A 14,453-nucleotide genomic window follows, 5' to 3' on the forward strand; every position below is an offset into this window, starting at 1 on the left:
GAAATCTCTATTCCAGATGTAATGAACCCAGGCCTGCTCACACCCAAATTAGTCATTATCAGACCAATTCTAGTAACGATCCTATTGACATCTAAAACACTGAAACTGCCTAGTTGCATTGTGAGCTCGTTCAAGGAACATCACCCATAACCAGGGGTGATCAGCCTCTATTGTCTCTCCTCTTTCTCTTTGAACTATCCCTATAAAAACACCTATCATTGCCCCAAGAAAAACTGTTCTGATACCTGGACTTAAACTGCATCAGTTCCATTGAGACTTCTTCATCTCCTGTCTGATTGTGCTGGGGGCTCTGTTCTGCTTGTCTCCTGCCCTCTGGACCCCCGGCTACCATCATCATCTGGGAACCCCGATCAGTGCAAGCTCCGTGGAGTGGTGAGGTCTCTCTCTCCCTCCCTCCCATCAACTATCTCTCTAAGCATAGCCTCCTGATCCTGCCCTATATAAATTGTTATATGGTTACCTAACATTTGTAATCAGTTTCAATTTAGATTTAATATTGTAACTGTTAGATTTATTATTGTAACTTTTTTATATCTATTCACTACTCAGAAATAAATCACTTTCATTGTTAAGCTGGTTGCTTCTCTCTCTTTCTTTCTCTTTTGCTCACTCTTCCTTAAGGGGTGTTGCTTCGGCTTCTCCATTCGCTCTGCAACAACACTTCTTGTACCCAAGCTAAAGATCCCTGTAGTGCCCAAAATCCTGTGGTTTGCTCACCATGTGGTTTACCAGTGAATGACTGTGGTGTGAAAGTGGGGATAGGGGGTGCTGAACCTGAGGGCTTATGAGGATGGCAGCTTAAAGTGCTGTTTAATCCAACCCACGGACTCCAAAGGCACATGAGGGTGCAGTGTGGCATTGCTGTTAAATCCAGCCAGCTGAGTCCAGGGACATCTAAGGGGGGTCAGCTTGTGAGTGCTGAGTACCCAGTCCTCTCAGATGTGCTCTGATTAGTAGGTGTGAGTGTGTGTGTGTGTGTGTGTGTTGCTAAGGTGGTAAGAACCCCATCCCGAGGAACCTAGTTCCTGCAGGAGAGCTCCAGTGGGAGGGGGAATTGGCAGCAGGGAGAATTCAGCTCCATATGAGAGCACAAGTAAGCAAAACAGCACACTGATAGAATGGTTAACCTTCCCTCAGTCCCATAAGAGTAACCCTAATAAATGAGCATACCCCCAGAGTATTGGGCAAATCATGTAGCATCCCTTCCTATAAATCTATTGACTCTGCAGCTCATATTTCATTTGTATATTATTTGAGTTTTAGATGTCACATATCCACATAGAATGAAATGCACAATGGCCATTGGGATATTCTCCTTTATATCAAATAATTCTGGTAGTTTTCTCACATAAGCGAGCATTTGCAAGAATGGACACAAAATGGCCCACATCAGGTGAAAAGTGGCAAGGATATAAAACTGTGGATCACAGCCATGGTCTGAGGTCAAATGACTGGAAAATTACATTGGGTCTGGTCACAAAGCTGAAAGTGCAATCTAATTCTGAAGGAGCGAGCTGTATTATAATCCAGATACTCAATGACAAGACATCCACAACATCATGCTCCATTTGTCCTAAGCCCTGTTGGCACTCTGGTAGAAAATGAGTGAATGGTATCTATTCCTTGTGAGTTAGAAATAAGACTTCTTAAGTAAGTCTTAGGTTTTTTTTTAAATCCAACATAAGAAAAAATATGCTATTCTTCAGTTCAATAATTATTCTGAGGTAGAACTGGGGATGAGGGGTTCGATATGCAGGATGCCGCAGGGAGAAAGGAAAACTTCAGGGCTCTCTCACTGTAGCAGTTTGGGGCCAGGTGAGAAGTGCCTCTCTATGGCCGCTGCACATGCAGCAAGAACAGCAGGGCTCGGAGGAATGTATAACCCCTGGCTGCAGAACAGACAGACACATAAGCATATAGACAAACTCTCTGAAGGATATAGTACAGGAGTGGGGAACCTAAGGCCTAGGGGCCACATGAGGCCCCCGGCTTGCTTGAATCCAGCCTCAGAGGCTCAGGTCCCTCTCCCAGTATTGGGGAGCCCGTGCTGGCGCTCCAGCCCCACACCACCATCCAGTCAGAGACCATGTCAATGAGGGGTTTGATGGTTTTTTTGCTTCTCACTTGTGTGCGGCCCCGTCTCATTTTTCTGAGAGTCACCAGCCCCGAACCCAAAAAAGGTTCCCTACCCATGGTATAGTAGATAGCTGTCCCTTTCTCTTCCTGCTGCTGCAATGTGGTTAAAGTTGTCTCAGTCCCCATATCTGGCCCCTGCTGCCTCTTCATGGTCATCAGTATAACTGTGCCTGCAAGCTGAGGCCTTCCTTTCCATTTTATGAGAAACAATTACATTCCAGGCACATCTTATTGTCCTGGCACAACCAAATCCTTGCCTTGCTTTAAGTTAGGATAAGAGGAAGCTGCATACTAAATTTGGTGCTCCTAGCTCTTATTGTTTAGGAGTTGTTCTTGGACAAACAGACAGAAAGGGAAACACACAAATGCTCTCAAATAAATAGCAGATTAATGTAATCAATACTAAGGATGTGAAAGATTAACTGGTAAGCATCACCTTTAATGGGTGATGCTTACCAGTTTTGGTTAACTGGTGGGGGCAGGAGCAGCTCCCCACCCATCATGGGGGGCTTCTGGAGCAGCCTCTGTCGCAGGCAGGGGCTAACTCCAGCTAGGCTGGAGTGGCCCCCCTTAACTGGTTAACCAGTTAAATCAAAGTAAATCACATGTTTAACCAGTTAACCAATTACACAGGATTTTACATCCCTAGTCAATATTCTGTTAAAGGACAAAATCAAGGTTAAAAAAAGGACAGGAGTTCCAGATTCAACCAAGCAGTAAAACAGGAACCATGCACAGTGAGGAAACGGCTCCTGAGTACTCTTGGGATTCAAAATTCTGATCTCCAGAGAAACATGCCAGTGACCTCAAACACTGCTAATTTACAGGGTTCTGACCTGGCAGCAAGAGCAGATGCCAGCATGAGCAATTCTTTATGTTATATGGGTTTGTACAGTTCCCCACTATAGTGATGTTGTGATACTGACTGAGGACTTGGGGTTACCATGATGTTTAATATTATACTCAAATATAAAGCATGGTCTCAGGAAGAGAAAGAAAGAGAACATTCATTAAATTAGGTTAAGTATTCTTTACCATATTTAATAATAACTAAGCAAGCAAGCAACCTTGTTAAAAAAACAGTTACCTTTAGGTGTTTCCTCATTAAGTACTAGAAAGATAGGTGCATTAGGATTCCACATTCCAGTAATAACATAAGCTTTCCCATCACAGCTCTTTCCCATGGACTCCTAAGAATAAACACATGTACTATTTACATTATAGAGCTACCTACATGCCAAGCAATACCAGAGGCCCAGTCGTGCTACAGATTGAACAGAAACAGTCTCCTACCCCAAAAAACTTAAAATCTAAACAGACAAGATGGACAAAATGAAGGATAGATGTAACATACAAGTAAAGTAAAAGCAGGCTAGTTTGCAAACATTTCATTTATTTTCCTTTAGTTTGGTTACTTTTGTTTTGGGAGACCATGTTTCTGGCTTTACATTTTACTGTTTTGAAATGGGGGATTAGACAAACAATTAAAGGGAAAAGAGATGAGGAGGAGGTGAGAGGAGGAAAGGCAGACATGGTAGACAAGGTCAGTAGGGATATAATAGTGTAGCCGATTAAATGATAAGCTAAAGCTTATAGGTTATTACTACAGACTACATGCATTTTCCCCCACCAGTACATTTTTTAGTAGGCTGGCCAGCACCCCGGCTCAGGCTGGGACTGGGAGTTCAGTCCAACCCCCAGACAGGGGCAGCTACCACCTCATGCTGCTGCCTCTGACAGAGGCAGCAGAGTGGGGTGACAGGCAGACAGTCCACGAGGGGAGCTGGTTTTCAATCTGACTCCCTTCACGGACCAGCTACCGCCTGGCACCCCGCGTTGCTGACTGGGATACAAAAGCAACAGTGCAAAGTGCAAGGGGGCTCCTCAGAAGTGGGGCTGGAGCACAATGGCTGCTGGCCCCACCCCCAGGGACTATAGAATAGTCGAGTAACCGATAATTTGTGAGGTTAACTGATTATTCAATTAACCGATATTTAACATCCCTACAAGGTCAGAGGAGAACAAGCCTATAAGCATAGAGAAGAAAGCACTTAGTATAAAAACTAGAAAAAAAATCTGAGGACCTCATCAACACCCACGTTTTCAGGGAAAAGGGAAGCAGAAATCTCTCTCAGTGCGGCTGTACCTGTTACATCTGCTTTGGTATTTGCTGCTGGCAGATAGATTTGTATATGCCACCACTAAAGTAGATTTCTTTGAGAATTAAAACTTTGAGGGGCCAAATTTCAGAGCAATGTGCAGAAATATCCAAAACAGTCCTTTCCCGCATGTAAATGCATGCATTAAAATCTTTGTTAATATCTCTCTATGTCTAGGTATACTTAATTCTGCCTTGGAGCGGGCAGACTCCTCTTGAGGGTCATTCCAGCCCTATACATTTCTGTAAGTATGCCCAATATTTGCATATTTTGTGTTTGGCTCAAGCTAGTATCATGTACTCTCTGTCATTTGGATGATTTTTTTTTTAAAAGAAAAAATATATTTATAGCAGAACTCTCATTAGGAAAAAACCTGTTGCATCAGGACAGGAAGCAGAATTCTTTAAAGTGACTGAGGGATTTGGATGTCAGTAAAGACAACAGGTGGTAGAGATCCCATCAGGGTGCATAACTCTGATCTTCATAGAGAGTAAAGCACATCCTCAACATCTGAGCCAAATCCAACCCCTAGAAACATGCCAACATTCTGAAGTGTCTTTCACTGCACTGACGTGTCTTTTTGACTTGCTGGCATGGGACATTGTAGTACTCTTTGAAGATGTCAGTGCAACACTGGAAATTTTCAACTTGAGCCAAAACTCATATGAGGAAGATAATTTTTTCCACAAAAAAGAAACAATGTTTTCCTGACTTCCAAAAATTATTTTACAATGAAGTCTTCATGAATTATCTTTCATTCTTAGAGGGGTATTTAGTCAGGAACTAGCATTCTTGTTCCTTGACTGCTAGAGGAGACAACGCAAAATAATGTAATGCCTTCAATATTTATTGCCTGCGATGAAACACATCAGGATTGAATAGCCCTGATTATCCCATTTTTTCACCTTACAGAGGAAACCAAAGGGACATAAAAGGACTGGGAGTAAATCTAGGTTATTGCACTGATATGCTTAAGTTAAGCTCTTCTAGAAGAGACTGAAGTCGCAATATTGTAGAATACTAACCAAAAAAAAAATTGAAGTATTACAGAAACTTTTAACTTGGGATTCGTATTTAACCTATAAACAACTCATTATGGAGTGTGCAACGGAAAAGTTTAAAGTGGGAAAAGGTCAACTAGCAGTTAAGAGCAATGGACAACATTTTAAGTTGTAATGAAGCAATGAGAAGCTGAACGTTTCTGAGCAGATTCTAGAAGAATCCAGGTGATTTATTTAAATCTTCAACTATGAATGAACAACTATGAATGAACAAGGCTAAAAGCCGATAGTCCGGCTCTGCCCCAGTCGTCCCTGATTCAGCCGCTGCTGATCGGTTTCAGCAGCAGCTGAATCGGGGATACCTGCAGCAGAGCAGCTGGAGTGCTGCCGGGTTGGTCCGGTAGCGCCGACCCTTGGCGCGGTGAGACCAACCCGGCAGCACCCCAGCGGCTCTTGGGGACTCCTGGGGCAGAGCAGCTGAGGTGCTGCCGGGTTGGTCCCGCAGCGCCGCTCCTCGGCGCTACTGGACCAACCCGGCAGCACCCCAGCTGCTCTGCCCCAGGTGTCCCCAAGTCAGTCGCTGCTGATACTGATCAGCAGCTGACTCCAGGAAGCCTGAGGCAGAGCTGCTCTGCCCCGGGCTTCCTGGAGTCAGCCGCTGGTCAGTTTCAACAGCAGCTGAATCAGGACGCCTGGTGCAGAGCAGCTGGGGCGCTGCCGGGTTGGTCCAGTAGCGCCACGGGGACCAACCCGGCAGCACCCCCGCTGCTCTGTCCCAGGTGCACCCAAGTCAGCTGCTGCTGAAACTGATCAGGGGCTGATAAGGAGCAGCCCCAATGGTCCGGCTGCACGGAGCACTTCCGGGTTCCTGATGGTGCCGGACCATCAGGAGTGCCAGACCATCAGATGCTGGACCATCGGAGTTTTACTGTAATATGATGGGGGCTAATTTAGCTACAACTAATCAGGAAAGAGATCTTGGATTCATCGTGGATAGTTCTCTGAAGACGTCCACACAGTGTGCAGCAGCAGTCAAAAAAGCAAACAGGATGTTAGGAATCATTAAAAAATGGATAGAGAATAAGACGGAGAATATCTTATTGCCCTTATATAAATCCATGGTACGCCCACAGCCTGAATACTGCGTACAGATGTGGTCTCCTCATCTCAAAAAAGATATACTGCCATTAGAAAAGGTTCAGAGAAGGGCAACTAAATGATTAGGAGTTTGGAACGGGTCCCATATGAGACGAGATTAAAGAGACTGGGACTTTTCAGCTTGGAAAAGAGGAGACTAAGAGGGGATATGATAGAGGTCTATAAAATCATGAGCGGTGTGGAGAAAGTGAATAAGGAAAAGTTATTTACTTGTTCCCATAATATAAGAACTAGGGGCCACCAAATGAAACTAATGGGCAGCAGGTTTAAAACAAATAAAAGGAAGTTCTTCTTCACACAGCGCATAGTCAATCTGTGGAACTCCTTGCCTGGGGAGGTCGTGAAGGCTAGGACTAATAACAGGGTTTAAAAGAGAACTAGATAAATTAATGGAGGTTAAATCCATAAATGGCTATTAGCCAGTATGGGTAAAGAATGGTGTCCCTAGCCTCTGTTTGTCAGAGGGTGGAGACGGATGGCAGGAGAGAGATCGCTTGATCATTATCTATTCGATTCACTCCCTCTGGGACACCTGGCATTGGGTACTGGGCTGGATGGACCTTTGGTCTGACCCAGTATGGCCATTCTTATGTTCTTCTGCTCTTAATAACAGAAAACCTGGAAATGGCAGAGATGCTGAATGACTTCTTTGTTTCGGTCTTCACCAAGGAGTCTGCTGAAGAAGGAATGCCTAACATAGTGAATGCTAGTGGGAAGATGCTAGGTTTAGAAGATAAAATTTAAAAAGAACACTTTTCTAAGTTAAAAATCACTTAGAAAAGTTAGATGCCTGCAAGTCACCAAGGCCTGATGAAATGCATCCTAAAATACTCAAGGAGCTGACAGTGGAGGTATCTGACCCTTTAGCTATCATCTTTGAAAAATCATGGAAGACAGGAGAGATTCCAGAAGACTTGAAAAGGGCAAATATAGTGCCCATCTATAAAAAGGGAAATAAGAGCAACCCAGGAAACTACAGACCAGTCAGTTTAACCTCTGTACCAGGAAAGATAATGGAGCAAGTCTGCAAACACCTGAAAGATAATAAGGTGATAGGTAACAGCCAGCATAGACTTATAAAGAACAAATCATGTCAAACCAATCCGATAGCTTTCTTTGATAGGATAATGAGTCTTGTGGATAAGGGAGAATGGTGGATGTGGTATACCTAGACTTTAGTAAGGCATTTGATATGGTCTCGCATGATCATCTTATCAGTAAATTAGGCAAATACAACTTAGATGGTGCTATTATAAGGTGGGTGCATAACTGGCTGGGTATCCATTCCCAGAGAGTAGTTATTAACAGTTCTCAATCCTGCTGGAAGGGCATAACAAGTGGGGTTCCGCAGGGGTCTGTTTTGGGACCAGCTCTGTTCAATATCTTCATCAATGATTTAGACAGTGGCATATTGAGTATGCTTACTAAGTTCACAGAGGATACCAAGCTGGGAGGGGTTGGCAACTGTCTTGGAGGCTAAGGTCATAATTCAAAATGATCTGGACAAACTGAAGAAATGGTCTGAGGTAAATAGGATGAAGTTTAATAAGGACAAATGCAAAGTGCTCCACTTAGGAAGGAACAATCAGTTTCACACATACAGAATGGGAAGCAACTGTCTAGGAAGAGTACTGCAGAAAGGATTCTAGAGGTCATCATAGTGGATAAATAGGAGTCAACAGTGTGACGCTGTTGCAAAAAAAGCAAACAGGATTCTGGGAAGCATTAACAGGAGTGTTGTGAGCAAGACACGAGAAGTCATTCTTCCTCTCTACTCTGCGCTGATTAGGCCTCAATTGGAGTATTGTGTCCAGTTCTGGGTACCGCATTTCAAGAAAGATGTGAAGAAATTGGAGAAGGCCCAGAGAAGAGCAACAGGAATGATTAAAGATCTAGAGAACATGACCTATGAAGGAAGACTGGAAGAATTGGGCTTGTTTAGTTTGGAAAGGAGAAGACTAAGAAGGGATAAGACAGCGGTTTTCAGGTCTCTAAAAGGGTGTCACAAGGACAAGAAAGAAAAATTGTTCTTCTTTACCTCTGATAATAGGGCAAGAAGCAATGGGCTTAAATTGCAGCAAGGGAGGTTTAGGCTGGACATTAGGAAAAACTTCCTAACTGTCAGGATGGTTAAACACTGTGGAATTAATTTTCCTAGGAAGGTTGTGGAAACTCCATCTCTGGAGATATTTAAAAGCAGGTTAGATACACATCTGCCAGGGATGGTCTATGGTAGTGGGTCCTGCCATGAGGGCAGAGGACTGGACTCAATGATCTCTCAAGGTCCCTTCCAGTTCTAGTATTCTGTGATTCTATGAATGTACATAGCTCATTTTAAATTACCAATATTTGAATTTTTTTTGCATATATGCCTAGCATAATACTTGAAAGACCAGTTACTTCTAAGACGTAAGAATTAAGCATCAGCTCACGAATCAAGCTCCTCCACCTTTAAGTATAGGTTATTTTCTTCCATAAAGAGACACTGTCACAGCTGGCATCTGAATTTGTTGGTTTTTTTTTTAATTTCTTATCTTTGCATATAAAGTCCACTTAATTCTTTTAGATATGCTTTCTTCCCCAAGGCAACATCTCAAATGTTCAAAAGGGAACAGAAAACTGCACCCCATAGCCTCTAATTTGTTAGAGAACATGATTATTACCATATCAAGTAGATGCATGTCACTGTTTTTCACATTTCGACCTGGGCTTAACAGCATCCCGAAGCATCTGCAAAGATTTTTAAAAATTAAAGACATTAAGAAAGTGACTGAAAAGTATAGCAATACCTTCTTGAGTGTGTACATGAGAGAAATCACCCAGTATTTTCCCTTTAAGTAGGAGAATCGTTTTTACAGGAAATTGGTGCTTGTACTGTTATCACACATATTAAGAAAATGCTACCACATATACTAGACATGATCAAGAAATGGTCTACTGAAATGATAAAGGCAAAATCAAGTATTAATTTCTCTTCTGAACAGCCAACCTTTCTTAAATAAGTATAAAGCTTAACATATATAGTTTAATTAGTAAAACAGTCCTGGTACACAGGAAGAATTTGAGACTGAAAGCAACATATTCAATATTGCACCACATCAAGGAATATATATTAGGAATGTTAAGTTTAGATTCATTGGCAATTGAACAGTCGATGCAATCTGCATCGACTATTTGATTAGTCGATAAGGGTGCTTCCACCTCTGAAGCGTAGCAAGACTTCAAAGGTAAAAGTATTAGGGGGAGCACAGTGCTAGTGGGGTACTCAAGCAGTCCCCCACTGGCCACATGCTCCCCGTGGAGTTTCAAAGCGGCAGTGCTGCATGGAGCCCGGGATCAGCGGGGGAGTCCCCAGCTAACCCCGGGCTACACACCGTGTTTCAAAGTGGCTATGCCATGTGGAGCCCAGGATCTGGCCCCAGGCTCAGTGCAGCACTGCTGCTTTGAAGCACCTCCTCCCCTTCTGATAAGAAGCAGCAAGGGGGGGGGAGTGACTCGTCAACTAGTCTGTCAACTGATAGTCTACTAGTCATTCACATCCCTAATATATATCAAAAGCTTAACCTATTTTTGTACAGAGGATTAAATACTATTTCTAATGCTCCTTTCCGCCTTTTATAATATAAGTACAGGCAGTCCCCGGGTTACGTACAAGATAGGGACTGTAGGTTTGTTCTTAAGTTGAATTTGTATGTAAGTCGGAACTGGTACATATTGTAGGGGAAACTCTAGCCAAACATTTCTCCAGAGCTCAGTTTTATTCTCCCACACCTCACTTCCCTCAGTCCTTTATTCTCAAGCTGAGGTGTCTGCTGAGAAAAGCCTCTCTGCGTCTCCCTGGTCTGCTGAGGGGGGGGGGGGCACTAGCTTCGCGTCTCCCTGGTCTGCTGGGGGGAAGCAGCTAGTGCAGGGTTGCCTCACCCCGTTTGTAAGTAGGGATCCGATGTAAGGGGGACTGCCTGTATGTGTTCCTTAAAAATGAAAAGGTTTTTCCATTCATTCCCTGTTTTAGTACCATGTTACTTGCTATCTTTAAATTTGAATTGTAAAGGAGAAAAAACACTGGGCTAGATTCCTTTTTCTGTATTTCTTTATGGATACATCATATGAACTGAACAGTTTTGTTCAAATTTGAGCAACTCAAAGGGGAAAGGATTAAGTTATAAAATGTATAAACCTTTAAATATTATGCACATGTATGAATACACACCCCACTGACCATCTGGGAGAAAGTATATCCTTTTTCTATGCTCAGTACTCCAGGCCCTTCAAATAAGTTACATGAGCTAACAAAACATATTGTACCAGGCTGCAGCTGTGACAACTGAGATCAGGACCCCCTGTTTACGTTACACATAACAAAAGACAGCACCCTGACTTAGAAACCCTGAAACGTAAACAGACATACAAAGAAAGTATTTACCATCCCCATTTTACACTTCGGAAACTGAAGTATTGGGAGTATGTCTAGACTGCACACTAAGCCCAGTCTCCAACTCAAGTTTCACCCCAAACCCCACTTCTGTCCACACACAACTCAGTCTTGACTCTGGTCAGCAAGCACTTAGAACCCAGGCCCTAGGATCCTACTATGAAGATGAGTCAAAGTCTAAGTCCTACTATGTGTCAGGTCCAAGCCCTGTCATTCTGCAGTGTGGATGCAGGTCAAGCAGCAGACCCAAGTCAGAAACTCTGCATAGTGCAGCATGGATGCATCAACACACCTATGAGAGCCAGGTCCTCCAACTGTAAACCCATGTTTACAATGCAATGTGGATGCCCAAGCTCAGGCTTGGAAACACCCAGATCACAAGCTTTGGGTGCTACAGATTCTGGCTTAGTGTAGACATTCCAAGCGAGAACAAGTGATTTGCCTAAGATTAGACATGAGTCTGCACTGAACCAAACTCTTGAATCCCACTCTGATGCCTGATCCACAAAGCAATCTTTCTATAAAGAATACATTTAAAAAACAAAAACAAAACAAAAATAAAAACTTCCTCTATGATCCATAAGAACACTCAAGCAAAAGCTGGAAAAAAACAAGCTTAATATGCATCAATACTCCCTAATGTGCCTAAAAAGTAGAACATACTTTTTTAAATATTCCTTTCAGGCTTCCTTTATACAGGATAAGGACACAAAAACAGTTTAAAAAAATCCTTAGTAAATCCTTCCTCTTGGAATCCAAACCACCACAAATAGAGTGGTTAGCTATAGGCATATTTATAATGGGCAAACTGTGGGCAATATTACATAGAACATTTTTTAAACTAGATCTCACTATCAAGAAACTATCTGAGCAGTATTAGTAACAGGCTGAATTATAAAAAGCACAGACAATATTTTATTCTTTTTTGACAGTTTTCCTTTGCACAATAGCCTAATTTTCTCTAATGGAAAAAAGGTTTGACTGTCTCACAAAAATTTAGATTTTTACAACAAATAGGGATAACAAGGAATAGACAGTTTAGACATTTATATTCACAGGATACCACAAAAGCAGTTTCATAATTTTCAAATGACTGACAGCTAACTAATTAATATTGTGGTGAGCATAGTGTGTTATGAATAGAGATGTAATAAACAATGCAATTATATTAGCAAAGTGTATATCATTTCATTAAAAACTGTTACAAACACAGGTTTTCTACCTAAGTGATCACTACCCTATTAACAAAGTTTGTTCTTATTCATTGCATGCATGTGATATTCTTTTTTCTGCTTCATTATATAAGTAAGACGTGGTAGTAATTTATATCCAAAATTATATTTTTCCTCTCTTTAAAATTTATTATTATAGAGTATAAAAAGATCAACAATAACCACGCTGGCTTCACAATGCAAGGGAGTACATAAAAACAGTAAGTATGATTACCAGAAAGGAGATAAGTGAAACTGAAAGACAGACAGACAATTTAAAACTGCTGGTTGTCTTATTAGGCCCCAATCCCACAGCTTGTTACTATATCTGCACAAAATCCAACTGAAGACAATGGTGTTAGAGAGAAATGTGCAACTCTGCATAAATGCCACAAGTTGTATGTAGCACCAGGACCACCCTGAAAACAAACTGAGCTCATCTTCAAATTAATATAAATTTCCATTTACACAGCAAGCCTTATCCATGTGTAAGCCCAGTGGCTTTAACATAATATGCACGACACCACAGTTAAGTCCTTCTATTACAGCACCCAGCTGATGTTCTGCACTCATGATCTAATGATAGCTGCCAAGATTCTAACCTCAATTATACTGGTGCAAATCAGACCCTCTCTACAGAAGTAAATGGAATTATTATGCATTTGTAACTGAGGTCAAGTCAAGCCCACTGTCTCTAGAAATGAAAGAATATTTAAATCTTCAATTCAATAATTCCTAGTGTTTCCCCAAGAATATACACTGTTCGAAGAAAAGAGTAATCAGCTCGAGGCAATTTCATTTTTGTAAAAACTAAATAATTAGGCACTAATGCAACGACTATTCCTGAACTGTCACTGGCTGCTAAGAGCTGCAAGGACTCTGAGGATCATACATGAGCCAGTCATTAATTAATCCAAAATCACTTTCATCCACTACCCCCAAGAGGAAATTATTAGCACATGCAGTCTTACAGAACTATGTTCCAATTTGATGGAGACAAAATACTACACAGGATCGTGTTGGGTGTAAAGAAACTTAGCTCTTTGCTGATCAGAATAGCCTCCTATAGAGGAATTTGCTGTATGAGTTTCAACTACATATTATTCTTATGTACCCTCACCAGAAGCATAAATTCTCAGTTTTGAAAGACAGAAAGGAACACTAATTACTTCCTTTCCAAAACATCCATTAAAATGCAAGAAAGTGAAGAACTGACCAGCTAGGGTCAGCTATGTAATCTGCAAGGCCTCATATAAAAAAGCAAGACCATAATTCCTGTCTAACAAAACCTTTGTATTGTTGTACTCCCTACTCAAACTTTAAGGATGAACTTTTCCATGGCTTGCTTCACTTTAAACAATAATTGTGTGAAGTAGAAGTAAAATATGTGTAACCATTTTTTACTTATGTGGTTATAAACAAAACCCTGGGTAAATACTAAAATTAGAATTAGCTTTACAATTAATGATTTGTCATTTTATACATATATGTATATTCCTATAAAAACTACGTTCTTTAAGGTCTGCAAATTCAAACACTCAAAAGAGTAGGGAATACCAGGTTTACAGTTGCCCATAAAACTTTAATTCTAACCTCTTGTATCCTTCCTCTCAACAGGCTGCATGATGAATAAGGCAGGGATCCTTTGGAAAAATTAGGTAGTGTGGGATTATGCAACTACAAACTTTATCATAATTTCCCCACTCCCACAACAAAGAAAGGGTTATATAATCTCCAGATCTATATTTTAATGCTATATTGGATACACCATTTATAGACAGTTACTGGGTACAGAGATGAAGTTGCATCATGACACCAGGAGTGGATTTACAGGCCAAATTATTCTATACCTTTTTTTTCTTAATCCAATTTTTAGTTATTTTTTTTTAAAAAAGCTCCTGAAGAACAGGAATGTTGTTTAAGGCTACAGAAAATCATACAATAGAGTTGAAAAGTAATTTTTAAGAAAACTCTAACCTTCTAAAGAATTTTAATTTTACTACAAATCTAGAAGAAAATAAGACATGTCTTTTTCAAGTTTTTTTTTTAATATTTTGTGCTGAGACTCTCTTGATCACTTGCTTCAACTTTTTTACTATATATGAGACGTATTTAAATTTTTTTGGAAAGTCTGCCATCTGGTGGATATTTTAATGCTACTACACTGTAACCTCTGTAAATTCAGGAACACCCATGGTACAGAATCTGGCAGGGAGGCACTGCTGCTTCCCCTCTCCTCAGCTGGGAGAATAGTAGTGAGCAACATGCTCTGCTGAGACTTTTCCCCACAGTTCTCACAGCAACAGGCAGGAGGCGGGGAACGGGGGCAGTGCTG

At 41.4% G+C, this 14,453-nt stretch overlaps 1 protein-coding gene across 5 annotated transcripts in view; it reads right to left on the reverse strand.

The window, feature by feature from the left end:
* Nucleotides 1-14,453, reverse strand: part of RABGAP1L (RAB GTPase activating protein 1 like) — a 414,231-nt gene that overhangs the window by 358,120 nt on the left and 41,658 nt on the right. For all 5 annotated transcript variants that reach the window (XM_075936918.1, XM_075936919.1, XM_075936921.1 and 2 more), the window contains exons 8-9: nt 9,139-9,205; nt 3,245-3,347 (exon numbers count right to left, since the gene is read on the reverse strand). In XM_075936918.1, coding sequence (XP_075793033.1) covers nt 3,245-3,347; nt 9,139-9,205 — 170 coding nt within the window. The remainder of the gene's footprint in view (nt 1-3,244; nt 3,348-9,138; nt 9,206-14,453) is intronic.

Source organism: Pelodiscus sinensis, chromosome 9 (genome assembly GCF_049634645.1).
Source record: "Pelodiscus sinensis isolate JC-2024 chromosome 9, ASM4963464v1, whole genome shotgun sequence".
NCBI classification, from domain to species: domain Eukaryota; kingdom Metazoa; phylum Chordata; order Testudines; family Trionychidae; genus Pelodiscus; species Pelodiscus sinensis.